The following is a 27,846-nucleotide window of genomic DNA, read 5'->3' as shown; positions in this document are numbered from 1 at the left end:
TGTCAACAGTGCAGCTTTAAATTCCATGTACCAGCAGGGATTAGCAAAGCCTCATCCAACCAAAATTAATGTGAAAAGATCAAGAGAGTGAGCTGGAAATATTAAGTTCAGAAGTTAGTGAAATATGTTATCTCAGACTAAATTAATTGGCATCATAACCCAGATGAACACTCATTTTCTGCAGTCTATTGCCCTGTGCTTAACTCCTCTACTTCGTCAGCAGACTATTCACCATTACTTGAATACCTAAAACTCTGTTCAACAATACTGCCAGACTGGTTCTTATTTCAGTAGCAGTTTCTAAGGCCTTATTGCCTACAACTGGTTTGTTAATTGGCAAGAATCAGGAACGTGATGATTGTTTTAATAAGGTTCTTAAAAAGATTGACGTATTTTACATTAGAAAGGGCTGGATAGTTCCTTCAACAGAGGATTGATCATTGCTTCTTGTGGATTTTGATGTCACTTGCCTCCATTATAAAGCTATATCGTTACCATTACAGATGGTCAACCCTAAATAACTGCTGGAGGGGGAGCACTGTGTTGGGCAACAGAGAAGTAAAATCAGATGGAGTTTCTTACACTGATTACTGTGCCTTGGTACAGTAATCAGTGTAAGAAACTCCTGGTTAAGTAGTGAGCAGCTGAAAATGAGGTTGAAACGGTGTAAGGTAGACCAAGGTTTTTTCCCCTGACTAAGAACCTTGTGTTATCTTGGCTCATTTGCCATCATAGGGTTGTCAAGCATCACCAACACACTGCCATACCTCACTTTGAAGAGAGCGTCACCGTTGAGAGGATGAACACTTTCTTTTGTTTAAGTCATGTCAAAAAAAACTAACTGAAAAGTATGAAAATCACTCATTTTAATTGAGGTTTACAGAAATCCTAATTTAAATGGAGAGCTTAGTGACATGGTGTCATGACAACAACCTTCTCCTCAATCTTAGCAAAACAAAAGAGCTAGTCATTGACTTCAGGAAGGGGGGCGGTGTACATGCATCAATGGTGCTGAGGTCAAGAGGGTTGAGAGCTTCAAGGTCCTTGGAGTGAACATCACCAATAGCCTGTCCTAGTCCAACCAAGCAGATGCCATGGCCAAGGAAGCTCACCAGTGCCTCTACTTACTCAGGAGGCTAAAGAAATTTGGCATCTCCCCTTTGACACTCACCAGCTTTTATCGATGCACCATAGAAAGCATCCTATCTGGATGCATCACGGCTTGGTATGGTAACTGCTCTGCCTGGGACCACAAGAAACTACAGAGAGTTGTGGACGCAGCCCAGCACATCACGGAAACCAGCCTCCCCTCCATGGACTCTGTCTATACCTCTCGCTGCCTTGGTGAAGCAGCCAGCATAATCAAAGACCCCACCCACCTGGGTCATTCTCTCTTCTTCCCTCTCCCATCAGGCAGAAGATACAGGAGTCTGAGGGCACGTACCACCAGACTCAAGGACAGTTTCTATCCCATGGTGATAAGACTATTGAATGGTTTCCTTATACAATGAGATGGACTCTTGACCTCACGATCTACCTTGTCGTGACCTTGCACCCGATTGTCTACCTGCAATGCACTTTCCTGTAGCTGTGACGCTTTACTCTGTATTCTGTTATTGTTTTTACCCTGTACTACCTCAGTGCACTGTGTGATGAATTGAACTGTACGAACGGTATGCAAGACAAGTTTTTCACTGTACCTCGGTACAAGTAACAATAATAAACCAATACCATCTTGACTGTGACCATTCATAAGATCTCTACGGTGAAGTAATCCAAGTGTCCATGCAACTCCATGTATATATTTGACCTTAAGATATTCAATGATTTATTAGTGTAAAAGCCCATAATTTAAATAAATCCAAATTGAAAGATTATAGAATTTAAAAATAGTACAATGTGAGTTGTTTGTGACTTTTAATCCATGCATCATGATGAAAACTACTGACATAGTCAGGTCCTCTAAATCAGGAAAAACCTGCAAGGGAGAGCAACTGAGGCAATAAATCTTCCAGCAGCTAATGAAGGCCAAAAACTAACAGAGGTAAAGATTAAAAGTAGATAAAGATCAAAACAAAATCTGCAGATGCTGGAAATCTGAAATAAAAACCGAAAATGTTAGAAAAGCTCAGCAGCTCAGGCAGTTCTTCAACCTGAAACATTAACTGTTTCTCTCTCCACAGATGCTGCCTGACCTGCTGAGTGTTTCAGCAGATTAAGAATATATGTCTACATTCCAGCCAGTGACATACCTTACACATTTTGTTATATAGCTATGGTTGGAATAGAAATTGAGAAGTGAAATAAAAAATAACAATGCAAATAATTATTTAAAAAAACAAATTTGCTTTCAACAAAGTCTTTTAGTCATCAAGACTCAATAATAAGGACAGTTCTGAGGATGGATAATATTTTAGCTTCATCCAGTCACCATGTTGCCCATTCTTAAATTTACCAATGGAAATCAGAATGTTGAAGCTGTTTAACTGTATTATTAAGTGCTGTGTTGTGTTTTGCTGCATTTGTTTTCTTACCAAAACCCTTCATTTACTTCTGCAACTATCCACCCTGTTGTGACCAATGTGTGGTTTGTAAAGTATCTGTTGACTTTTGATGAAAATATTTTAAATAACAATAATACTTAAGTAATAATGACTGGCACTGCAAAGTGTGTTTGCACTATTTAAGATGCACTTAATTCAACATTTAAATCTGTTAAGAGGATACAGTTTTATAAGCAGCTCTGCTGGATTTATCTTTAATGGCAGCTTGTTGTAGCATTGCTGAAATGCAATAAACTGCCTGAAACTTAACTCTTAGACTTAATGTCAATTGCAAGAATGTGGAGATTGTGTTTGCATTCCCAAATGCTCTGCATTACTAGTATTTGTGTAGCCGATAGAACAGAAAGATCAACCACTGATTTGATATCAGCTTGCCTTTCACTGCTATTGTAGACCCATAACAGCCACAAAGTGCTGAAGTGATATAGATGCAGTGAGATTTTTTTTCCCAATCTTGGCAGTGCTATTAATACACAACACTGAGTAGAGACCAAGGCAACAAGAGGAGTTTATAGAACCCAATATAACTATTCTCTAGCCAGAGGGTGGTGATCTGTGGAACTCAGTACCACGGAGGGCTGTGGAGGCCGTCGATGGGTGTATTTAAGGCAGATTGATAGGTTCTTGTTTGGTAAAAGAGTTAAGGGTTATGGGTAGAAAGCAGGCAAATGGGGTTGAAAAACTAACAGCCATAATTGAATGGCAGAGCAAACTCGATGGGCTGAATGGCCTAATTTTGCTCCTATATCTTATGGTCTTAAATATGTGATGTTTACACCCAGCATTCTGCTTTGTAGAAGATGTTGAAGAGACCGCACTGGGAGTACTATGTACAGTTTTGGTCGCCCTGCCATAGGAAAGATGCCGTTAAACTCACAAGAGTGCAGGGAAGATTTACATGGATGCTGCCAGGACTCGAGGGCCTGAGCTATAGGGAGAGGTTGGGCAGATTAGGACTTTATTCCTTGGAGAGTAGGAGATTGAGACATGACTTTATAGAGGTGTATAAAATCGTGAGGGGCATAGATGGGGTGAACGCGCATAGTCTTTTCCCCAGAGAAGGGCAGCCTAAAACTAGAGGGCATAGGTGTAAAGTGAGAGGGGAGAGATTTAAAAGGGCCCTGAAGGGCAACTTCTTAATGCAGAGGGCGGTGCGTATTTGGAACAAGCTGCCAGAGAAGGTGGTTGAGGCAGATACAGTAAGAACATTCGAAAGACATTTGGATAAGTACATGGATAGGAGGGGTTTATAGAGATATGGGCCAAATGTGAACAAGTGGGACTAGATTGGTGAGCACCATGGCCTGCATGGATGAGTTGGGCTGAAGGGCCATGTTTCCATGCTGTATACTCAATGAGTCTATGCTGACAATATTTTGCTTGGGCTTCAATTACAATTGGTGGTGGTTGGTGGTACTGCTAATGCAGCCACTGTCTCACAGCTCCAGAGACACGGTTTCAATGCTGACCTCAGGTGCTGTCTGTGTGGAGTTTGAACGTTTTCCCTGTGACCACAATGGGTTTCCCTCAGGTGCTCTGGTATTGTCCCACATCTCAAAAATGTTTAGGTCAGTAGGCTAATTGCCCCTAGTGTATATGCAAGTGGTAAAATGTGGGGAGAATAAAATGGGTTCAGGTAAGATTAGTGTTCACTAATATATCTGCTGGAAAGTGCAACTTAAGCATTAAATCCCACAGTAACCATCCAATGGCAAAAGAATCACAGAATAGGTAAATATAGAACGTAAATAAAATTAAGATTAAGGTTTCTTTATCAGTCACACGTAAATCGAGACACACAGTGAAATGCATCTTTTGCATCAAATGTTCTGAGGGACAGCCCACACGTGTCGCCACGCTTGCGGCGTCAACATAGCATGCCCACAACTTCCTAACCCGCACGTCTTTGGAATGTGGGAGGAAACTGGAGCACCCAGAGGAAACTGGAGCACCCAGAGGAAACCCATGCAGTCACGGGGAGAACGTACAAACTCCTTACAGACAGCGGCCGGAATTGAACCTGGGTCACTGGTGCTATAATAGTGTTATGCTAAACGCTACAATACCGTGCCACTGGTATCAGTAACAGTAGCCATGAAACTATTCGACTGTTGCACATTAGGGAAGGAAGTCTGTCCTCCTTATCCATTTTGGCCAATATGTGACTCTAAACTCAGCAATGCTCTTTAGCTTAGGGAAAATAGGGATGTAGAATAGAATCAACAACATCCCCATCCTGAGTGAATAAACAAATATCATTTTTGGATTTTATAAGCAGTCATTTTCAAGTGTTTTGAGAGGAATGGTTCTCTACTAATTCTGGCCCAGTATGGGTCAGAAAGTAGCAATGCTGCGTAATGCTTGTATAACGTTACATGATGCAAACAATTTACGGTCTTGCCTTGTTATTTTTGAACAGGAGGATCCTCGAAATAGCAACTCCGGAGAAGGGAAGCAAACAGAAAACTTGCTAACTGTTCGGAAAGCCTCTGTATCTCGAATGCATTCTCTGCCAAATGATAGCTACATGTTCCGACCTGTTAGATCAGTCCAAGCTCATTTTCCACTGCCTGAAGTTGATCCCTATCAGGTTACATCACTCACAGGTATATATTTTTTTAAAAAATAGTTTTGAGAACATTTTCAGTCAGTAGGTCAAAAACTTGGAAAATTGTGTTTTCCTTATTAAGAAGTTCAGTCGCTTGAGTGAAAGAGTGAAATACCTCCCAGAATATCTATGAGCATCAGTCCAGAGCTATGGCTGTACAATTCCACCACTGGTTTGTGGAAGCTCTGGGAGACACCCTCCAGACACAGGTATCTAGGGGTCCAATGTGCTGCCTTCAGCTGCCCAGGCAAGGGGGGCTGGGTGAGGGGTGGAGGACAAAGCCTTGATTCTTCTATTCTCTCCACACAGGGATCTTGGCGGCTCCCATGACCTCAGATCTGAAGGTCACTTTGAAACACTCTGTTCCCCACCCTGCACAGATCCAGGCTTTTGCCCCCATTTGGACCCCTCTCCCCTCTCTCCTAGGCCTGGGTTACTTCTGTTTACTCTCAACCAGGCTCATTTTTTTAATGGCCGCATAATAGCTTCAGTAGTGTGCTTGAAACGAACTCAGTCTCCAAATTCAGAAGCTTCTGATCACAGTCCTTTGACTACCACACCTCATATAGATGGACGTAGACCCAATGCCCAATCTTAAAGATCCGACACATCTGATATCTCGTGGGTTCCTACACAGGTTCGTTATGAGGTCTGCATTAACAATGCACAATTTCTGGACCTAACTGTTTGGCTCTTGTGTTACTCACAAATGTCTTGGATCATGCTATAAGTCGAGGGCTACAACAAGTGCTATCAAGATCTCTGAACTCTGTCTCGACTCAATCATGTTGTTGTTTCTTCTGATAGCAAAGACTAACAGAATAACTTGATATAATCCCTCTTAAGGAACCAGTTTGTATTTCCACATATTAAAACTGTAATCAAAAGGTAAAAGAGGGGATGCTAGAAACACTCAGCAGGTCAGGCAGCATCTGTGAAGAGCGAAGCATTTAATGCTTCAGGTAAATGACTCTTTCATTTTCTATTTCTATTTCAGATTTCTATTTCCAGTATCTGTAGATTTTTGCTTTTCAATTACAGTTATAATCAGTTAGTCATAGCTTCTGCAAGAGGGTTAAAGTATCGTGGGGCAAACAAGAAGAATCACTTCTTTGAAGGTATTTAATTTGTTTCCTTGTTCTTTGATTTGTTTTTCAATAGGCTCCATGTCTTCAGTGCAGTCCCAGCCTGTTGAAGTCTCTGCTTGTCCTGGATTTCCCCCTGAGGTAATTCATCATAACTACGCTTCGACCAGCTACATCACCCTCCCCAAAATCCCTCCTCCACAGAGACCACCGCGATCACCCAGTATGAACAGGCTGCAACATAGACAGGTATTAATAGATCTTGTTTTAAGAAAACCTTCACTAGTTGTATTAATGCGGCTTGGAACAAAAATCAGTGACATTTGGTTCTAATTTTCACTCAGTGGCTGTTTTGCAGCACAGGTTGTTAGTGAATTTGATCTTATACAATGATCTCCTTTACCACTGGTAACGTAGAAACCCTCAGATTTTAATTGTTAATGGAGCTTTTTTTCTTTCCCTATATTTCAACCTTCTCTATGTCCTATTTTTCTTCCCCTTTATTTTGTTTTCTGTGGTATTGAATTAAATATTAGAACGGGTTTGGACTCTGAACTGTTCAATTACAACTGAGATAAACTGCTCAATGAATTCTCTTGGCTTTCTGGCTTGCAGTTATTACCCCAGGGGCACCAAATATTACAGATTAGTGCCATTAGCTTGCATCCCTGTCATCTTTTAACAATAACTACATTTCAAAAAATGTATGTTACTTGTACAGACATTATATTTTAGTGATGCAAAGGTCTGATCTGAACAAATCCTCCCCATGGTTGTTTGAGAACATAAATTCAATTTCAAAACTACATAAGTGAAGAAAAAAACTGGTTTCACGAAAAGCGGCAATGATGCTTTTAATCGGCTTAAAATGGGAAATGGTTAATCTGTGTCCTTTAATGAAGATAATCAGTCTCTTTAGCTGGTCTGGTCTATATGTGACTGGACTCTTGAATTAAAATTGGCTCATGTAAAATAAAAAAAACTTCAGATGCTGGGAACCTGAAAAACAATGGAAAATTCCGAGGTCCTAGGAATGAACATCACCAAGAGCCTGTCCTGGTCCAACCACATAGACGCTACAGCCAAGAAAGCTCGCCAGCACCTCTACTTCCTCAAGAAGCTAAAGAAATTTGGCATGCCCCCATCGACCCTCACAAATTTCTATCAATGCTCCATAGATAGCAGACTATCTGGATGTATCACAGCTTGGTATGGCAACTGCTCTGCCCGTGACCGCAAGAAACTGCAGAGAGTTGTGCACACAGCTCAGCACATCACGTAAACCAGCCTCCCCTCCATGAACTCTGTGTATACTTCTTGCTGCCTCGGTAAAGCAGCCAGCATAATCAAAGACCCCACCAACCCCAGACATTCTCTCTTCTCCCCCTCTCATCGGGCGGAAGATACAAAAGCCTGAAAGCACGTGCCACCAGGCTCAAGGACAGCTTCTATCTCACTGTTATAAATCTATTGAATGGTTCCCTAGTACAATAAGATGGACTCTTGACCTCACAATCCACCTTGATGTGACCTTGCACCTTACTGTCTACCTGCACTGCATTTTCTCTATACCCAGGACACTTTATTCTGCATTCCGTTATTGTTTTACCTTGTACTACCTCGATGCACTGTGTAATGAATTGATCTGTACGATCGGTATGCAAGACAAGTTTTTCACTGTACCTCAGTACATGTGACAATAATAAACCAATACCAATTCCAAAATTGCCGGAAATACTCAGCAGCTCAGGCAGCATCTGTGAAGAGAAAACCTGACTTAGCATTTCAGGTCAATGATCCTACCTCAGAAAGTTGGCTCTTAACAGCCCTGTGAAGTGAACCAGAGACAAAGTACCTCATATTCCAGCTGGGTCGTCTACAAACCAATGGCATGAGCATTGGATTCTCCAATTTCAGGTAGCCTGCTCCCCCTAGGCCCCTTTTTTCTCTCCTCCTGATCAACCCAGTTCCTCCTACGCCCACCCCCAGCCCACCATCACCCCCTTTCTTTCCCCTCCTCCACACAATCCATCTGCCCGTCACCCACACACTCCTCCCACTGGGTCCCCTCCCCCCACTGTTCCCATCTGCCCTCCCCACCTCCCTTATCTGGTTCCACCGTCCTCTCCTATCAGATTCCATCACCAGCGGCCCTCTGTCACCTCCACCTATCACCTCCCGGCCTCTGTCGCTATTCCCACCCTTCCCTCCTCCATCTGCTTATCACCCCCCCCTCACCTGGATCCACCTATCACCTGCCAGCTCTTGCCCCGCCCCTTCCCTCCACCTCTGTACACTAGCCATCTCCCCTCTATCTCTCAGTCCAGATGAAGGGTCTCGACCCGAAACGCCGACTGTCCGTCTCCCTCCACAGATGCTGCCTGACCCGCTGAGTTCCTCCAGCATCTCGTGTGTTGCTGCAAGCCACTGAGTTATATTGAAATGAGTTTGAGCAACTTCATCTGTGACAACAGTTTTTGTTTAAAGTTGTTAACTCGTCATGAACGACACAACAAAAACAAATCTTTCTACACCATAACTTGAGTTACTGGCCTTAGGTGAGGAAGTGACGAATTATTTATGGTGTGACTGGGTGTGGTAATACCAAGGATATAAGCCGTGGTTTAAATTCACTGTGTTTAATAGAAGCAAGGTTTTACAAATTACTTATGATAAAACATCAGCAGTGTCAATTCTCTCTGACATTAGCGATTACTTATGTTCTAGGAGTCTATCAGGAATGATTCTGTGGATTGTTTGAATGCTGACTCTAAGAACAGCCTAAAGATTCAGTCCAATGACGGCCTGCACCCAAATCTTTCACCTCATCGCATCCTGGTTCCGCCGCTGATACACCCGACACCGTTGTCTCCAAAGGTCAGCCCCCAACCTTCGCCGCTGCTGACACAACGCAGCAAGCAGTCAAGCGTCCACACGCACAGACAGGTCTACAGCCAGCGAAGCATCCCGAGCCGCTCTCCCAGCCCCAGCAGCGGAAGCAACAGCCCGGCCGGCTCCCTCTTCAACTCCGGGGACTGGGCCGACGAGGAGGTGTGGCACATCAACCGGGCCAGAAACCGGAGGAGGCAGTCGGAAGCCAGGAGCCTGTCGCTGTCACCTTTCCTCTCTCCCAGCCCGTCCGATGTGGCCTTAAAGAATTCCAACAGCACAACGAGTCTGGCTGGAGTTGTCAGGGAGAAGGATTTAAAGAAGTTACTAAATATTGATGCCAAGGGACTTTTAATGAAGCCTTCTTGGGCTGTTGACTCCAGGAGACATTCCATTGAAATATGTCCATCGACTGACCATGAAGACGCAGACTTGGAGCTTGAAGGCAAGTCTTCTGGCGAAGGTAACCCGGAGCCTTCCGTCCATATTCATTCAGATCCTGAATGTGTTCTTAATGCCCAAAGGAAGGAGAAGATGAGTCCACCTTGCATCTCAGTAGAGCCTCCGGTCGAGAGGGAAAGCAGGCCAGCTTCTGAATCCCGACCCAGGATACATTTACGCAGGCGCACGCCATCTATTGAATCGGTGGTCCATAGAGATACTTCACAACCCACAGATCTGCAGCCTGGGGAGCAGACATCCAAAACAGAGCGCCGATTGCCCCCTGCTTGTCAAAGGAAACATCTTACCATTCCAGACTTTTCATTTGACCAATCCGACATGAGTTCATTAACCAGTTTGTCTGACCTGTTTTCCGACAGCAACCACTCAACTCCTTCGAATATCTCGGCAGATTCCAAGGTGGCCACCGACTTGAAGAAAGTAGACCATTTAAAAAAGCCAGGTGAAAACTCTGACCCTCACAATGTTGAAACCGGTAAAGATGTTCTCAACGTCACCAGAAGCCCCCTTAGGAAGCGGGGACTTACTCGAATGGTTAGCACACGGGAAGACACAGATGACTTTGTGGTATAGCTGGCATGGATGTACACCGGGGCAAAATGACTTAATTCATGCCAGTTAACCAATGTAAAGCAGAGACAATCACTCTGGCTAATGGAACCTGTCGTTTGATCCCTTGTCATTGCTTCAAGGAGTTTGTAAAGGGATGCAAAAAAAAAATGGGATATGCAAACATTTTTAGAATGGAACTTGATTAGCTCCCCATAGCTCAATCACATTGATTTGAGTCAGAATTGTGTACTGGCACTTTATTGTGCAAACCCACAGTATACAGAAGTGCAGAAAAGATGAGAACTGTACAATGCTGTAATGTTTGCAATGTACATACAAATAATTACGTATTAGTGACAAATAATTTAATTATGTCTTCATAATGCACATATTTTTATATAGAACAGTAATGTTTTGCACACTTAAAATTGAAATCAAAGTTGAGTGGTGTTTTCTGGTGTTTGGGTGGAATGTATATAATTTAGATTTTTATTTTGGTTTCCTTTTCTGCTTGCTCATACTAGCCGTATATTCTAAATGTTTACTTTTTTTTGCGTAAAGCTCCTTTATCGAGAACCAAATTACTACTGGATTGTAGTCAGTGCAATAATAGATTAATTCATTGTTTTTTTTTAAACAATCGTGTTTTCAACCAGTCTAATTTGCAATAAATTAAAGAAACCATAGAGAATAATAAGGCTTACTAATATTAGGAACACATCGAACAAAAAAAAATTAAAATTAAACAGCAAGTTATTTATTCAATTGCATTTTCATTACAGTTTGGTAAGTTATTGATGGTATTTGTAACGTTACATGCATTTCCTGGTCAGTGGTGTTCTGTGTAACCTTTGAAAGCAAACCTGTTTATGTTTACTATATTGCATCTATCATGCCAAGGGGGATAGCTGTGACTTCATTCCTAAACGCCTGTTTCTGTGCTCAACTTTTATTTGAGCTTTTCGCTAATCTGTTTCACATAAAAATATGTTCAAATTGTTTTTAAATGTACAATAAATCAACGCTTCTGTCTTTAAAAAAACTGCATATTCACTGTAATACTCTAAGTATCAATAATTGAAGACGATTGACAGAAATAAGAAACACTTTTTTAATTATGTACTATTTAAAGAATTTATTTTTCACTTTGGAAGAGAAACAATATTGACAAGGTGGTTTTCTGAAATTTGGGATAAGATCAAATGTTTGCCTAAGGGGATTTTAAAAGACAGTGGCCTAGAAATTCTTGACCCATAGATAATGCAATTCTATCTAAAATGCTATCACCATGCTGTGCATGCATTCGGTATTTCAGGAATTGTAGCGGATGTGCAGGGGAGTGTACGCACAGAGGGCATTGTGTATGTGCTGACGTCAAGTGACATGCAATGCATGAGTGAGGTCAGTTCTTTCTATCGTGAACACATAACTTCATCAGGCTTCAATCGCAGGTGCACATCTTCACTGGAGGATGACGGCTTGTTCCTGCATTAGTTAAAGGCCACAACCCAGGGAGTCAACCAAAGAGATGATGTACGGTTCTGAGGTCTTCCTTCTGCATGACTAGTCCTTCTTTCTCCTTCTGAGTGGGAGGATGCTGTGATCATCATGATGTCCACTTCAACGGCACAATGTCCCATCATCTATTGGAGGCATGAAGAGCCCATCCACATCAGCCAACTGAGTTTGCCCCAAGGCTAGTTGAAAAATTAGAGCCATTACTTTACCTGTTCACAGCATGTAGCTTAAACTTTGTACTTATCACTCAACTTTGAGCCTAACATATGATTACATCACACAGCTCTGGAATCATATTTATAACACGTATGTCCCAATATTACTCTGATGTCCTGCACAGCACAATTTTGACATGCCTTTTTATGTGCTGAAGAATTTCTAGCCCAGTTTCTCGCACGTGAATAAAACTATCAAATGCTAGGCAAGATATGTTATCAGAGTTTTGGTATTACTTTGAACTCCTAAGGAAATGGTTGGAACAGTATTCAATGTTGGGATTATATTTGAGGAAGCATATTCAAAGGAAAGTGAGCATTAAGAGATTACTCGGTTAAAGAATGTTGGTCCAAATTTTTGATGACTGATTTCTAATAATTATTTCCTATCTTGTTTCCCTTTGAATACTTAATTGTAATTTGTAATGAAAATGACAGTTCTTCATATCAGGCCATCTGAGGGATTTGAGTTGCAAAGTTTGTTAAGTTACTAACTGTTGGCCAGTTTAGCATTTCAATCCATTTGACATCTGGTATCTGGAACCCATATCACAAGTGTATCTTGTGGAGAATGTTGCTTACAATAAGGAATGTTTGAAACAAAAATTCTTGGAAATAAGCATCAATCTGCCATCGATCATGGCAAACAGTGGACACTTCATCGGTTTGTGCTGTTCCAAACTGTGTTTAACAGTAGGAAATCTCAACGGCATAACTTGTGATAATAATGTGTACAATTTAGCAATGTGACATTGGAAGTTTGTTCATTGTTTATTTTTTTTCATTCAGTCTCACTTTCAAAGACATTTATCAAACACTTTGAAGACTTAGAATCAGTGCTGAATTTAAATGCTTTCCACATGTTGGTGGGAAGCAATTGATTCACTGGGTCGGAATGTTGTCCATTTGTCTCTAATGTGTGGATTAAACACAGCCTAACGAGATCAAAGCCTTCTCTATTTTACCAAGTACAAAGTAAAATAAGTTTGGTTTGGCTTCCTCCACTTTTAAACAAGCATAAAGCTGTTCTCAGTTTGGTATTAATTGGTACTGATAGTGTCAGTATTACTTAAAAAGGATCGAAGGATTGCTGAGGACTTCAGAATTGTATAGTCGTGAGTGTTTAGGATTAAGGCTCATTAACGATGAGGAATGAATTTATTCTGCCTTTATCTCCATGTAGCTGACCTGGGAGTGCTTGTTAAGAAAAGGAATCATGTTCCATTTCTGCATCACTATGAGTAAAAGAATCATTACTTTAAATTATTTTTAATGGGCTATTTTTTCAGGGCGTGATCCTAGATTTGAGCTTCTTTTGCTATTCAGTGAACAGTAATGACTTTGCTATTTCTGAGTAATGCTTTGACATTTGAAAATTCCCACTGAGGAGGGTGGTGCTTTAAAGAGAAGTCAAAAGCCTAATGAATTTAGTTAATACATTAATGAGTTGTACTTCCGCAAGAGGTTAATATACTCACCCTTGTGTTTAAAGTAATTTCTGTGGCATGGCGAATACTTATTTATATTCTAAATCTTGATTTGTGTTTCTTTCACAGACTGGGGACCAAGTACTGGGAAACAGGTATCATTAGGTACTTGATGGTTGGCATGCACATGGTGGGCCAAAGGGCCTGTGTCTGTGCTGTATGACTCCACCATTATCACAGGCTCGTCATATCCTTCCATCCAGTGCACCTTCCCGGTGCATTGCATCAGGAAGGCTGACAGTATCGTCAAGGATACCTGCCACCCTGGCCATTCCCTTTTCTCTCGTCTACCTTCTGGGAGAAGATACAGGAGTTTGAAAGCCCAGATGTCCGAACTCAGGAACAGCTTCTTCCCCCCTGTTGTCAGACTCCTGAACCAATCACCTCTTTCACATCCCCATCCCGGTGGTGCTGCCACGATCTCGAACCCTTAGTTCTACCTCTTCTGTTATTGTCACTTTAGCATTTCTTTTTGCACTACCTCAGTTTGCACTGCTATACTTTGCACCATTCCCTTGGTTTTGTGCTCATCGCTGTACTTATTGTTGTATTTATTAACCCATGTATACTGTTTACTCTGTCAGCTTTACTCGAGCAAGGAATTTCATTGCACCCTGGTATATATGACAATTTACTAATCTGAAAGTGTACAGAGGAAGATGCCAATGCTCTAGTATGACTAGGATTTCTTATATGTTGGTTATTGTTCTCAGCAAATTATTTGGGTAAAGTAAATCCTGATGAGATCTTAAAATCATTCAAAAACAAAAAAAGTCAATTTCACCCCTGTTTTGAACACTTGGGTATCAATAGTACACAGCTAATGGCAGGACCCTTAACAACATTGATGTCCAGAGGAATATTGAGGTCCAAGTCCATAGCTCCCTGAAGGTGGCTGCACAACTTGATAGGGTGGTAAAGAAAGCATAAGGCATGCTTGCCTTTAATAGTTAAGGCATTGAATTCAAGAGTCAAGAAGTTATGCTGCAGCTTTATAGAACTCTGGTTAGGCCACATCTGGAGTATTGCATTCAATTCTGGTCATTCCATTATAGGAAGGATGTGGAGGCTTTGGAGAGGGTGCAGAAGGGGTTTACCAGGATGCTGCCTGGATTAAAGAGCATGTGCTATAAGGAGAGGTTGGACAAACTTGGATTGTTTTCTCTGGAGCAGCAGAGGCTGAGGGGAGATCTGATAGAATTTTATAAAATTATGAGGGGCATAGATAGAGTAGTCAGCCAGTATCTTTTTCCCAGGGTCAAAATGTCTAATACTGTGCATTTAAGGTGAGAGGGGGAAAGTTCAAAGGAGATGTGCAGGGCAAGTTTTTACACAGAGTCTGCAATCCATCTGCAGGTAGAAGGGATTAGTTTAATTAGGTGTCATTTGCTGAATTTCTTTGACACAACGTCGTGGGCCAAAAGGCCTGTTCCTGTGCTGCACTGTTCTATGTTCCAATATTGAATTCAACAATTTCACATAACCAGCTCCTTCTGTTTGTATCAGAACTGGCCAGAACTGTTTCCTCTGGAGGCTGAGGGGAGACCTGATAGAAGTTTTATAAAATTATGTGCAGCATAGATGGAGTAGGCAGGCAGTATCTTTTTCCCAGGGTCAACATGTCTAATGCTAGAGGGCAGGCATTTAAGATGAGAGGTCTAATGTAAGATCACCCACCTGTTCTTTTCCACAGATGCTGCCTGATGCAGCATCTTCCTCTACTTTGGATTTCCAGCAACCACCTTGTTCTACATGCCACAGTGCCAGCACTGACTTTGGCCCCCTCCTACCAGCATTCACTTCCCTCTATTTACAGATCAGCTGTCATTAAGAAGCATTGGTCACCCTCTCTAAGACAGCCTTTGTGTTACATCAAAGGACTCATTCATTAGCTTACTGCAAGCATTCCGTTTTTTTCTTTCTGAGCCTATTTCTCACTTTTCTAGCTCCTTAAGCATGAACTTGATTTCTCTCTCCACAGTTCGACATAGACGTGGTGGGCAAAAGGGCCTGTTTCTCTGTTGGATCGCTTGATGTGCTGACATACGTCTGTCTGCTGTTTATCAATTACAGCTCAGTGTTCAACACCATCATCCCCTCAGTACTAATCAACGAGCTTCAAAACCTGGGTGTCCGTACCTCCCTCTGCAACTGGATCCTCGACTTCCTTATCGGGAGACCACAGTCAGTGTGGATCGGTAGTAACATCTCCTCTTCGCTGACAATCAACACAGGCGCACCTCAAGATGCGTGCTTAGCCCACTGCTCTACTCTCTCTACACTCATAACTGTGTGGCTAAGCACAGCTCAAACACCATCTATAAATTCACCGATGACACTGTTGGTGGAATCACAGACGGTGATGAGGAGGTGTACAGGAGTGAGATAGATCGGCTGGTTGAGTGGTGTCGCAACAACAACCTCACACTCAGTGTCAGCAAGACCAAGGAATTGATTGTCAACTTCAAGAAGGGGAAGTCGGGAGAACACACACCAGTCCTCATTGAGGGGTCAGCGGTGGAAAGGGTGAGCAGCTTCAAGTTCCTGGGTGTCAACATCTCGGAGGATCTACCTTGGGCCCAACACATTGATGCAATCTCAAAGAAGGCACGCCAGTGGCTCTACTTCATTTGGAGTTTGAGGAAATTTCATAAGTCACTAAACACTCTTGCAAGTTTCTATAGATGTGCGGTGGAGAGCATTCTGACTGGTTGCATCACCGCCTGGTATGGAGGCTCCAATGTGCAGGATCAAAAGAGGCTGCAGAGGGTTGTAGACTCAGCCAGCTCCATCACGGACACAATCCTCCCCACCATCAAGGACATCTTCAAGAGGCGGTGCCTCAAGAAGGTGGCATCCATCACTAAGGACCCTCACCATCCTGGACATGCTGTCTTCTCATTACTACCATCAGGGAGGAGGTACAGGAGGCTGAAGACCCACACTCAATGATTTAAGAACAGCTTCTTCCCCTCTGTCATCAGATTTCTGAACAGTCCGTGACCCCATGAACACTACCCTGTTATTCCTTTTTTTTTGCACCTATTTATTTATTTTGTAATTTATAACAATTTTATGTCCTTGCACTGTACTGCTGCTGCAAAACAACAAATTTCACGTCATATAAGTCAGTGATAATAGACCTGATTCTGACTCTGAGTATTCCCAGTATTTTCTGTCTAAGTTTCACTCTGTTTCATTCACTGTGGCTGCAGTGTACACCATCTACAAACGCACTACAGTTACTCACCAAGGCTAGTCGAGTAACATCTTCCAAACACGTGACCTCTACCCCCAAGAAGGACAAAAACAGCAGTGCCGAAAGAACACCACCGTTGGCAGGTTCCCCAGTCAGTTGCCTACCGTCCTGATTTGAAAATATGTCACCATTGGGTCTGAGTCCTAAAACTTCCTAACCAGCAATATAGATGGCACAGCTCATAGAGCGGCTGCCTCTCAGTTCCAGTGACTCGGGTTGAATCCTACATTGCAGTCCGTGTGGAGTTTGCACATTTTCCCTGTGACCACATGTGTTTCGCCCGGTTTCCTCCCACCTCCCAAAGACGTACGGGTTTGTAGGTTCATTGGCCCTATTGTGTAAGTGGTAGAAGCTGAGGGGAGTATATAGGAACGTGGGGAGAGTAAAATCGGTGCAGCCGCTTGCTTGATGGTTGGCATGAGCTTAGTGGGCCAAAGGGCCTGTTCTGTATGACTCCATAACAGTCAATGTAGCAGTGTGGGAGCACTTTCACCAAAAAGAATGCAGTAGTTCAAGAAAACAGCCCACAAGCACCTTTTCAAGAGCATTAATAGTGGCCTTGCCAGTGATGTCCAGGTCCCACAAAAAAATAAATAAAGAGGCAGCACTGAGTCTACTTCTCAGAAATAAAGTAGTGGATGTATGCATTGTGGGCAGGCACCGTAGTGTAGCGGTTAGCGTAACGCTATTACAGTGCCAGCAACCTGGGTTCAATTCCCGCCGCTGTCTGTAAGGAGTTTGTACGTTCTCCCCGTGAACATGTGGGTTTCTTCCGGGTGCTCTGGTTTCCTCCCACATTCCAAAGATGTACGGGTCAGGAAGTTGTAGGCATGCTCTGTTGGCGCCGGAAGCGTGGCTGCCCCCCAGAACACTTTACGCAAAAGGTGCATTTCACTGTGTGTTTCGATGTACATGTGACTAATAAAGAGATCTTAAAGGTGATTAATAGTTAAATCACAAGATAACCATCAAAAAAATTGTGACTGAGTTCTGGACTGCAAAATCGTGAGGTAATATTTATTAGTTGTAATTTGCTAAAGGTCAGAAGGCATATTTGTTTCAGAAGTGGAAGCAGCTTAAGCCATATAAATGTTATACTTAAAAATATTTAATCATGTCTGTGGAGTGTATTATCTCATTAATTATCCATTTTTCTTTCACTACATATCCCTCGGTATAATGCAATGGATATCACCAATCTGGGGACATGATCAGTTTGGTTCATGGAATTTGTTCCAAAAACAAGCTAGTCTGGGGCAGCTTGCGGGCAGCTAGGAGGAAAGCTGGAGATCTGTGGGAGCAACCAAGAGGGAGGTCACAAACCACAGGACTGGAACAGGATGGACAATCCAATCCATTGTGGTAGAAAGCTGATATACTGGGCCCTGTCATTTCTTCAGGATTGCAATTTAGGTAGAGCCTTAGTGGTGTGACATAAAGAAAAAAGAAACTAAAAACAAGGGCAACACAGTGGCACAGCTGCTTCACAACTCCAGTGACCTGGGTTCAATCCCGACCTCTGGTGCTGTCTTGTGGACTTTGTACATCCCCTCTGTGATTGCTTGGATTTCCCCTGCATGCTCTGGTTTCCTCCCATATCCCAAACACACATGGATTGATAGGTTAATTGGACACTGTAAATTTGTCCCTAGTGTGTGGGTGAGTGGTAGAATTTGGGGGGAGTTGATGGGAATTTGAGGAGAAGAAAATCAGTCAGTACAGGATAAGTGTAAATGGGTGCTTGATAGTTGCTATGGACTCAGAGGGCTCAAGGGTCTGTTTCTATGCAATATTCCTCAATGACTATGAATTCAGTTTGTTATAAAAATCTTGAGAAAGAACAGTGGGTGATGTGAGCAGGACACTTCTGGTCGAAGACACAAGAGATTCTGCAGATGTTGGAATCTGGAGCAACACACAAAATGCTGGAGGAGCTCTCTAATCAAACCCCTCTCAAACTCCTTTCACCCCCAAGCAGGGTACAGTATCCTAGACATCTCCCTATCGGTTTCCGTGAGCCCTTGGACACAGTGGTGGTTTAAAGGCACAGGGTACAGGCAAGATAAAAATGGAACCAAACCTTATAACTGGAGTGAAATATTTTAATGTAAAATGACGTAAGATAAATAGAAACATTCTAACAGGATGAATTGGGTTCAGATATACATTGCCATAATAAGGAACAGTGGTGCAGTAAAAGTTGGATCTCCTTGGCTTTAGAGAAATTAAAAGTCAAACTAAAACTTGAGAAGAGTATTGGATGAATTTGGATTTGACTTAACGAAGGATATGAAGTTCTGAAAAGATGCCACAAGTATTTGGCTTGAATTCCAATTGGACCAGTTCCTTGTCCTCCTGGAAGATGGCGTAAGGTGTGAATATGATGACAGCAAAGTCAAAACAGAGACGGTGAGTATTCCTGCAGCTTTCAATTAAGTATCAAATTTTATATTTTACTCGTCAAAAAAATATTTTATTCAAACCAAGGCAGATTTTTTATTAATCTTTCTAAACCGTGGATGAAGTCCTTTTCGTACTTATTTTTTTCCACTGTTTCAGAATCCCTGACAGCTGAAGCTTGATTTCTTTGGGATGCTTGAGTCTTGGATCTTTTTCTATGAGCAAGATGCCAGGTAGGGGACCAATTTTCTAACTGTGTGACTAGATTCTTGGAAGGAAAGTTATTAAAAGATTGCAGAAACCAGGAGTAAATGTTACTTCCCATTTTATTGGCTTGAATTTGCTGTGACTAGCAACTGCTTGCAAAGTTGTTGATATAATTTCCCCCACATCTTGTCCTTCCAACTTTTTTAGACTTCTGTGTTTTGCTCTTCTGATTTTCCTTTGGCTGAAATTATAAATGGAGTTCAACCTTTCCTGAAGGGTTGACATTTGACTTTGTTTCAGTTCCTTCCCTTTCATTGGAAGAAGCTTACTGCATCTTTTCTCCAGCAGTGCACTGCTGACTTCGATTGTGCTGGTTCATTTGGCTGAGATGTGTGCTTTTTAAGAACAATGAGCCATCAATATTCAGAGCAAAGGCTGTTCAGGATTGGTACATTGTGACAAACTACATTTAGATTACCATTTTCTGTCCTGTTTCCATGAGAAGAGCTTGTCCTCTTTGAACTTCATACAGATGTGTTGATGTTCCCTTCCTGGAGCACATGTATCTTTTATCCTATCAAAGTTTCTGAGTATAACAATTGAGAAGCCTTGTAGAATCTGTGAACTGTTTCAGTGCTACAAAGCCATGAAAAGCTAATCCATAATGTGGTAATGCAGCTCATAGTACTGCTCCAGCAATCCAGGTTCAATCCTGACCTCGGGTGTTATCTGTGGAGTTTGTACGTTCTCACTGTAACTGCGTGGGTTTCCTCCAGGTGCTCTGATATTGGTATTGGTATTGGTTTATTATTGTCATTTGTACCGAGGTACAGTGAAAAACTTGTCTTGCATACCGATCGTACAGATCAGCAGATCAATTCATTACACAGTGCAGTTACATTGGATTAGTACAGAGTGCATTGAGGTAGTACAGGTAAAAACCATAACAGTACAAAGTGTCACAGCTACAGAGAAAGTGCAGTGCAATAAGGTGCAAGGTCACAACAAGGTAGATCGTGAGGTCAGATTCTGTCTCATTCTTTCCTCCCATATCCTAAAGACGTGGATTGGTAGGTTAATCAGCTGCTGTAAGTTGCCCCTAGTTTGTTAGTGAGTGGTATAATCCAAGGGGAGTCTGCGAGGAGAATAAACTTGGATTAATGTAAATGGATGCTTGATGGTCAGCACAGGCCCGATGGACCGAAGGGCATTTCCGTGCTATATGACTCCACAACACAACTTTTACTTGTTCCATTGCAGATCATAGCACAATTTCAGTTTCTTTCAGTTTTATTGCTTTTATTTGATTGTTGAGTGACTTTTGTGAAATAAATTTATTCTCATTTATCTCCTTATTCTATATAAAACAATAGAGAGAAAGAGTCATACAGCATGGAAACAGACCATTCGGCCCACCATGTCCATGCCGACCAGTGGGCACCCATCTGTATCAATCCCATTTTCTAGCACTTGGCCTGTAGCCTTCTACGCCTGGGTGATTCAAATGCCCGTCCAAACACTTCTCAAATGTTGTTGGTGACTCTGCTTCCACCACTTTCTCAGGCAGTGTGTTCCAGGTACTCACCACTCTCTGGGTGAAAAAAGTCCCCTTCAGATCCCCTCTAAGTCTCTTACCTCCTGACCCTAAGTCTGCATCCTAAGTCTCTTACCTCCTGACCCTAAGTTTTATCTACCTCTGATATGGGGAAAATTTTCCTGCAGTCTATCTATACCCCTCATAAGTTTATACACTTCAGTCATGTCCTCTCTTGACCTCCTCCGCTCCGGGTGAGACAGACCTAGTCTCTGAAGCCTCCCCTCATAACTGAAACACTCCGTCCCAGGCAACATTAAGAACATAGAACAGTACAGCACAGGAACAGGCCCTTCAGCCCACGCTGTCTGTGCCGACCATGATGCCAAATTAAACTCGTCCCTTCTGCCTGCACATGATCCACATGCCTCCATTCCCTGCACATTCATGTGCCTGTCTAAAAGCTTCTTGAATGCCATTATCGTATCTGCTTCCATCACCAGCTTGTTCCAGGCACCTACCACTCTTTGCGTAAAAAAAAAACTTGCCCCACACATCCCCTTTCAACATTTCCCCTCTCACCCTTAATGCTATGCTCAATAATATTCAACATTTCGACCCAGGGAGGAAGATTCTGGCTCTCTACCCTGTCTCTGTCTCTCATAAAATTCTATCAGGTCTCCCCTCAGCCTCCGCCACTCCAGAGAAAACAACTCAAGTTTGTCCAACCTCTCCTGATAGCACATGCCCTGTAATCCAGGCAGCATCCTGGTAAACCTCTTCTGCACTATCTCCAAAGCCTCCACATCCTTCCTGTAATGGGGCAACCAGAACTGCACACAATACTCCAACTGCGGCCTAACCACAGTTTTATACAGCTACAACATGACTTCCTGACTCTATGCCCTGACCGGTGAAGGCATTCTGGTGAATCTCCCAGTGATTATCTGGGAAATGAGGAAAATAATAGTCCTGATGTGCTTGTGATAATGTTGTTCATGTGTTAATAACAAAAAACTTACATTCAACTTCAGACAATTCCAAAGCAGATTCTTCTGAGGCAGTCCTTCGCTGATTTTGTGAATTCTGAGGTGGCTAATGTGAAACCCTTCTGCAGGTGGTGGCTGAAGAGGTGGGCGGCTGGGTAGCCTGTGAGGTGATATGCTCCCTCTGTTGTTTATTTTGGGTCCCTGTGAGCTCCCAATGCATGAACTGGAGGTTCTCTATCCCATCCTGAATGCTGCATCTCCATTTGAAGCAATCACGGGCCAGAGATTCCCAGAAGTCAGTGGTGATGTTGCATTCCTTCCAGTGGGCTTCGAGCACATCCTTGAATCTTCTCCTCTGTCCGCCTGGTAATCCTTTCCCATGACAGAGCTCGGATTGGAACACTATCAGATAGAAGATACAGGAGCCTGAAGGCACGTACCACCAGACTTTGTACTAACTCAATGTAACTGCACTGTGTAATGAATTGACCTGTACGATCAGTTTGTAAGACAAGCTCTTCACTGTACCTCGGTACAAGTGACAATAATAAACCAATACCAATACCAATACTTCCCCACCAATCAATCACCTCTGAAGCAACAGGGCTGCCACAAAGTGTGGAGACACAAGAGGCACAAGAGAGGAGACACACAGAGATGTTGGAATCTGGAGCAACAAGCAATCTGCCAGAGGAGCTCAGTGGCTCGAAGAGTATTTGTGGGAGGAAAGGAATTGGCGATGTTTCAGGTCGAAACCCTGCATCAGAACTGCAGAGTTTAGACCCAAAACGTCAACAATTCCTTCCCCCCCTCCCACCCCCCCACAGATGCTGCTCGACCCGCTGAGTTCCTTCTGAAGATTGTTTGTGGCCACAATATATGACTTAGCCAGAATCACCTACTGGATAAAGATGGCAAATAATGTGTCTCAGAAGTGTATTTTAGTGACGGTTTATCACATCTAGAATGGAAGGTGTTATCAGGTTCTTGAACCAACCTGAAAATCTCTAATTTTACCTCAGACTATAGTTCTCTTGTATTAATGTCATTATTGGAGACACAAGAGGTCTGCAGATGCTGGAATCTGGAGCAATACACACAAAATGCTGGAGGAACTCAGAAGGTTAGGCAGTTATTTTTGTCTGTTGTGTCGTGTTAGTTATGTATAATTTATTGTAATTGGTAAATTGATTTATTATTGTCACATGTACCAAGGCACAGTGAAAAACTTTGTTTTGTTTGCCATCCATACTGATCATTTCATCATGTCAGTGCATCAAGGTAGTACAAGGGAAAACAATAACAGAATGCAGAGTGAAGTGCACAGTTATAGAGCAGTGCAGTGTAGACAATAAGGTGCATGGCCAAAACTCGGTAAATTGTAAGGTCAAGAGTCCATCTTATCATTCAATAGTCTTATAACTGTGGGATTAAGTTTATGTGACTTATGTTTGTCCTGTTTGTAATGTACTGTGCTGCTTCTGCAAAAAGCTAATTTTCGTGGCATTTATACCCTAGGTGTGTTTGCCCATGACAATAAACTTGAACTTGAACTTGGAAAGTTTATTCACAGAACTAATACAAAAATCTGAGAACTGCAGGAGACTACAGGCAAAACATTGAAGGTAAGGCTTTGTACTATGCACCTCCTGCTCTGATCTAATGGCTTCAGTGAAGCAGACAGTACTTGGCAGGTTGTTTGTACAAAAGATGTTGCTATGGGAACATTAGAAACATTGAAAAAGATTAAAGCAAATAATGTTCAATGAGGTTGTATGTTCATCTGTTATCTTATGTAATGAGACAAGAAGAACAAATGAATTGGGCGTAAACTACTGAGAAAAGTGTCGTTTTTTTATTATGAATGAAAATGCCATGGTTTCAATTGTACAAGATGTATTCAGAGGCTTCTACACATGACATCAATGCATTATCATTGGGCACAATCCAACGTCCCAACACCCATTCTGCTAATTATCTGCCATTAAGAGCTGGTTGCTGTTAGGAGGAAGTAACTCTTTGCAATACTATTACCAGAATTTAATTGGATTTCCCACATAATTTCATCTAGATAGGAACCAAATGGAACCAATGTTATTAGAAAGCTATAATGGGATTTTTCAGTACAGGAGGTCATTCTATGCTGGCTCTTTTAAACTGCTAAGGGGTTGGTCCAATTTCCCTGCAGTATTCCCACAGTCCAGCAAATCCTAGAATCATGGAATACTTATAAAGCAGAAAGAGGTCATTTGGCCCATCTTGTCCATGCAACCCACCTGATCCCAGCTCTGCACATCTAAGTACTGTTTGAACATGAGAAGGGTTTCTGACTCTACCACCTTTTCAGGCAGTGAGTACCAGACCCCCATCCCTCTCAGGGGTAAAAAAACTCTTCATCTTCCCTCTTATCCTCCTATCAATTACTTTAAATTAATGCCCCCTGGTTTTTGGAGCAAAAAACAAACTGCTGGAGGAACTCAGTAGGTCAGGCACCATCTGTGGATGGAAATGGACAGTCGACGATTCAGGTCGAGACCCTTACCCAAAATGTCGCCATCCATTTCCCTCCACAGATGCTGCCCAACCTACTGAGTTCCTCCAGCGTTTTGGGTTTTGCTCCAGGTTACAGCATCTGCAGTCTCTTGCATCTCCCCTTGGTTTTTGACTGCTTGTTAAGTGGAGGTAGGTCCTTCTTATTGACCTCTCATAATTTTATGCTCCTCAATTTAATCCTCCCTCAGCCAAAAGAAAGAATACATCCAATCTTTCTTCGTGGCTAAAGTCTGCAACACTTCTGCAAATCTTCTCTGCAGTGTCTCTAGTTTGATCCCATTGTAATGTGGTGATCTGATCTGTCGGCAGTACTCAAGCTCATCCACCAAGTGCAGTTGTATATTTCTAGTATAACCAGCTGTAAGGAAAGAGTTAAGTTAGCCAAAAGTCATTTCTGATTCCTCCTTAGTATGCGCAGTAGTGTGTAACACAAAATGGTGGTTGTAAGACAAAATGGTGTCAGTTTGGAATGTGGTAATACTTTGAAGATGTGCATGGATGGACGCACGTCCTTGAGATTAGATACTGGTGAAGAACGTTTTCTTCCTTACAGACCTGCTGTCTCTGTTTCCAAGTTATGTGCCTAGGCCGAAGCTCACGAGAGGTAAGAAAGTACAGGCGGGTACTACAAGGGGATGGAAAAGTACTGGGGTAAAAATTATGTTAGGTTTTTAAAAGGTATAAAAAGGGGCCACTTATTGGTGCAAATCGGAATGTTCCATCTGCGCTAAGAGACAGAGAGAAAGCTGCGTGAAAGGCTGTTGGACACGTGAGGTTCTCTCCAGCATTACATAGATCAGTTCATTGATTGGTCGATAAGTGTTATTTTGCTTCCTTCTGCATTTTATTAAGTATTCTTCTTTCTTTCTGTATTTTATTCTTTACTTAACTCTAATAATGTAGTTTCTTATAACCTTAAACATGTGTATGGTGCCTCCTTTGTTTGCAAGTACCTCTTGCTGCTGAATCAGGAAAGAACAATATTTTTGTTATACCCTGTCCTTATAATATATGCCTTGGTTAATGAAGCAAATTATACTGCATGTTACTTTTAATCACCTTATAAAGTTTTCCTTTTGTAATAATAGCTATAAAAATATACTTTTCAATATTAAGAAAACAATCAAGCTGTGTACTATAAATAAATGCTCCATTCAGTGACGGAAGAGTTGTGAAGATACTTAACATTGTGGTGAATTGCTCAGGCTCTTGCCTTGTCAAAGCCTCCCTGGCCACCTGGAAGGAGCATGGTGCATACGCTCCACTTGCCTGGGTATATCCAATACTCAAGTAGTCAAACCAACTCAACAATAACAACAGCAACATCTTTGCCATGACAGAAATGTTCCCAGGTGCTTCATAGCGTAGACTTTAAGGAACCCATTAAAGGTGAGTGATTTAAGGGGCAATTCCACAACTCAAGAACCTGGTGGCTGAAGGCACAGCCACCAGTGGAGCAGAGATTAAATTTGGGAGGAGCAAGAGTCCAAAGTTTGAGAAAAACCAAAGATCTCTGAAGGCTCTGCGAGTGAATCAGACAGCAATGACAGATTGTGGAGCATTCGAAAACCGGAATGAGAATTTAAAATTTTAAGGATTGTTCAACCTCTGTAGGTCAGCAAGCAGGGGCTGACGGATGAGTTGTGAATTCCTGGAGATCCAGAACAAACCTTCATGTTGGACTCACCAAATTGACTTGGAAAGATGAGAAAACTGGAAGACTTAGGGATTAAACTGGAAGGGACCTCAGTATGTTGGCAGAGTTAAATTAAAACATATTGAAACAATACTTACAAAGGCAATGAGATGTTAAGCCATTGTCAAAGCAACATCGTACATGTCAGAGGAAGCAGTAATCCAGCGGTGTTGCTCTTGTCAGATCATTCCTTTAATATTGTGATCACATCTGCAATTTAAGGAAAGAGAGACATTTAAGCCCAGTGAATAGTCCTAAGGCTGATCCCAAGTGCTTAACATCCAAGAAATGGAGAAATGTACTTAATAGCCTAGCAAAGACGCATCTGAGAGATTACCTTATAGAAAGTGAAGGGGAAAAGTTAATCGAATGTTAATTGAAATAATACTTTTGGAGCAGAGCATAGGACATAGATACAAACTATTCTATGACAGGTGACAGAAAACTCTTTGTCATACGATTAGGAAAGAATGCCAAGGAAAAGGCCTGGAAATATCGAAGAAACAATTAGATAGCTGCAGTGGGTTACATTGATACCGCTGTGGATGGATGAATTAAGAATGGTCGAGCACTTCCTCAGCTGTAATTATCTTGTGAACTTGCAACAGTTCCATATTGTTGGATCATTAAACCTTAATGAACTTCCATTTATTTCAAAAGCTGCCATCTGGAGAACTCAATACTTTGGAAGAGATAATCAAATTAACACTGGAATATGAAACAGAATGCTTCCTGTGGCTACAAATGATTCATTTCAGCATTAAAGACTGAGTGCTATAATCAAAGTTTCTTGGTAGCCCACCATCTCTTTAACAAGTGCAATCCGTACTAGAAACGAAATGAGACCCAAAGGCATAATAAACTACTTGATGTGAATTTGCAATAATTATCCGGCAAGATGTTGCAACAAATTTTCTCCTTTAATCATCATCTGGGATATAAAAAGAGGCAGAAAATGTAATGAGCGCATGACAGTTAGACCGTGAATTTTGACCCACATTCATAATTTAATGAATGTCATTGGGGAAAAAAGGAATCATTCTGTTAGCTTATTAGTGAAATGAGGAAGCAGTGATTTATCTTTGGTGCTATACACTGGCAATGTATGACAGGGAGAAAACGACTTGCCATTTGTTTTATTATGCAGACGTTGTTCCAATGAAAAATGACACCTACCAATGTGTTGTAAAGTTCTCAGTTATTCCAATACTAAAACAAAATTCTTGATGTATGTGATAAGTAAATGGGGAGTTCTGCTTCCTCAACACCAACAAAAAGGGTATTCAGCATTTGATAAGTATCATTTTCACAGATTTACAAAGTAATGCTAAAGGTCCCTGAACCATTGATTGCAAATACACCATATGGGCTGTGCAATCAGGAGATTGCTGTGTACAGGATTCCGACTGCAGATATAGGGACAAACATTCTGGTGCAGCTTGGCTGTTAACTGTTAACAATGGGCATTATAAGGCAGGTACTAATTGCTTCAAGTGTTTGTTACTCAAGTGGCCACAAAAAAATCTGTTTTCTGAAATTTTCGTCTTTATGTTTGCATTTAAATAAAAATGCTGGGTTAGGAATTATTTATTGATGAATTTCTTGTGAATGCTGCTTAGCTGATGCTATGTGCCTGTGATGCTGCTGCAAGTAAGTTTTACATTGCACCTGTGTATACATGTACTTGTGCAGATGACAATAAACTCAACTTTGACTTTGATTTTCTTAATGGTGCTTTGGGCAGATTGTCGTTAATAGGTAATCTATTCAGCATTATCAGCAAAACTTTTAGAACCTTGCTATTAGTCTTCATTATTTTTGTCTATTC

At 41.9% G+C, this 27,846-nt stretch overlaps 1 protein-coding gene across 1 annotated transcript in view; it reads left to right on the top strand.

The window, feature by feature from the left end:
- cacna1ha (calcium channel, voltage-dependent, T type, alpha 1H subunit a) overlaps positions 1–11,119 on the top strand; it is a 257,588-nt gene extending 246,469 nt beyond the window's left edge. Inside the window, exons 31-33 of the mRNA XM_052022258.1 lie at positions 4,984–5,170; positions 6,334–6,506; positions 8,985–11,119. Of these exons, the coding sequence (XP_051878218.1) occupies positions 4,984–5,170; positions 6,334–6,506; positions 8,985–10,181 (1,557 nt within the window). The 3' untranslated portion in view covers positions 10,182–11,119. The remainder of the gene's footprint in view (positions 1–4,983; positions 5,171–6,333; positions 6,507–8,984) is intronic.
- The last annotated feature ends 16,727 nt before the right edge of the window (positions 11,120–27,846 follow it).

Source organism: Pristis pectinata, chromosome 8 (assembly GCF_009764475.1).
Source record: "Pristis pectinata isolate sPriPec2 chromosome 8, sPriPec2.1.pri, whole genome shotgun sequence".
NCBI lineage: Eukaryota > Metazoa > Chordata > Chondrichthyes > Rhinopristiformes > Pristidae > Pristis > Pristis pectinata.
This window is presented reverse-complemented; position numbering and strand designations above follow the sequence as displayed.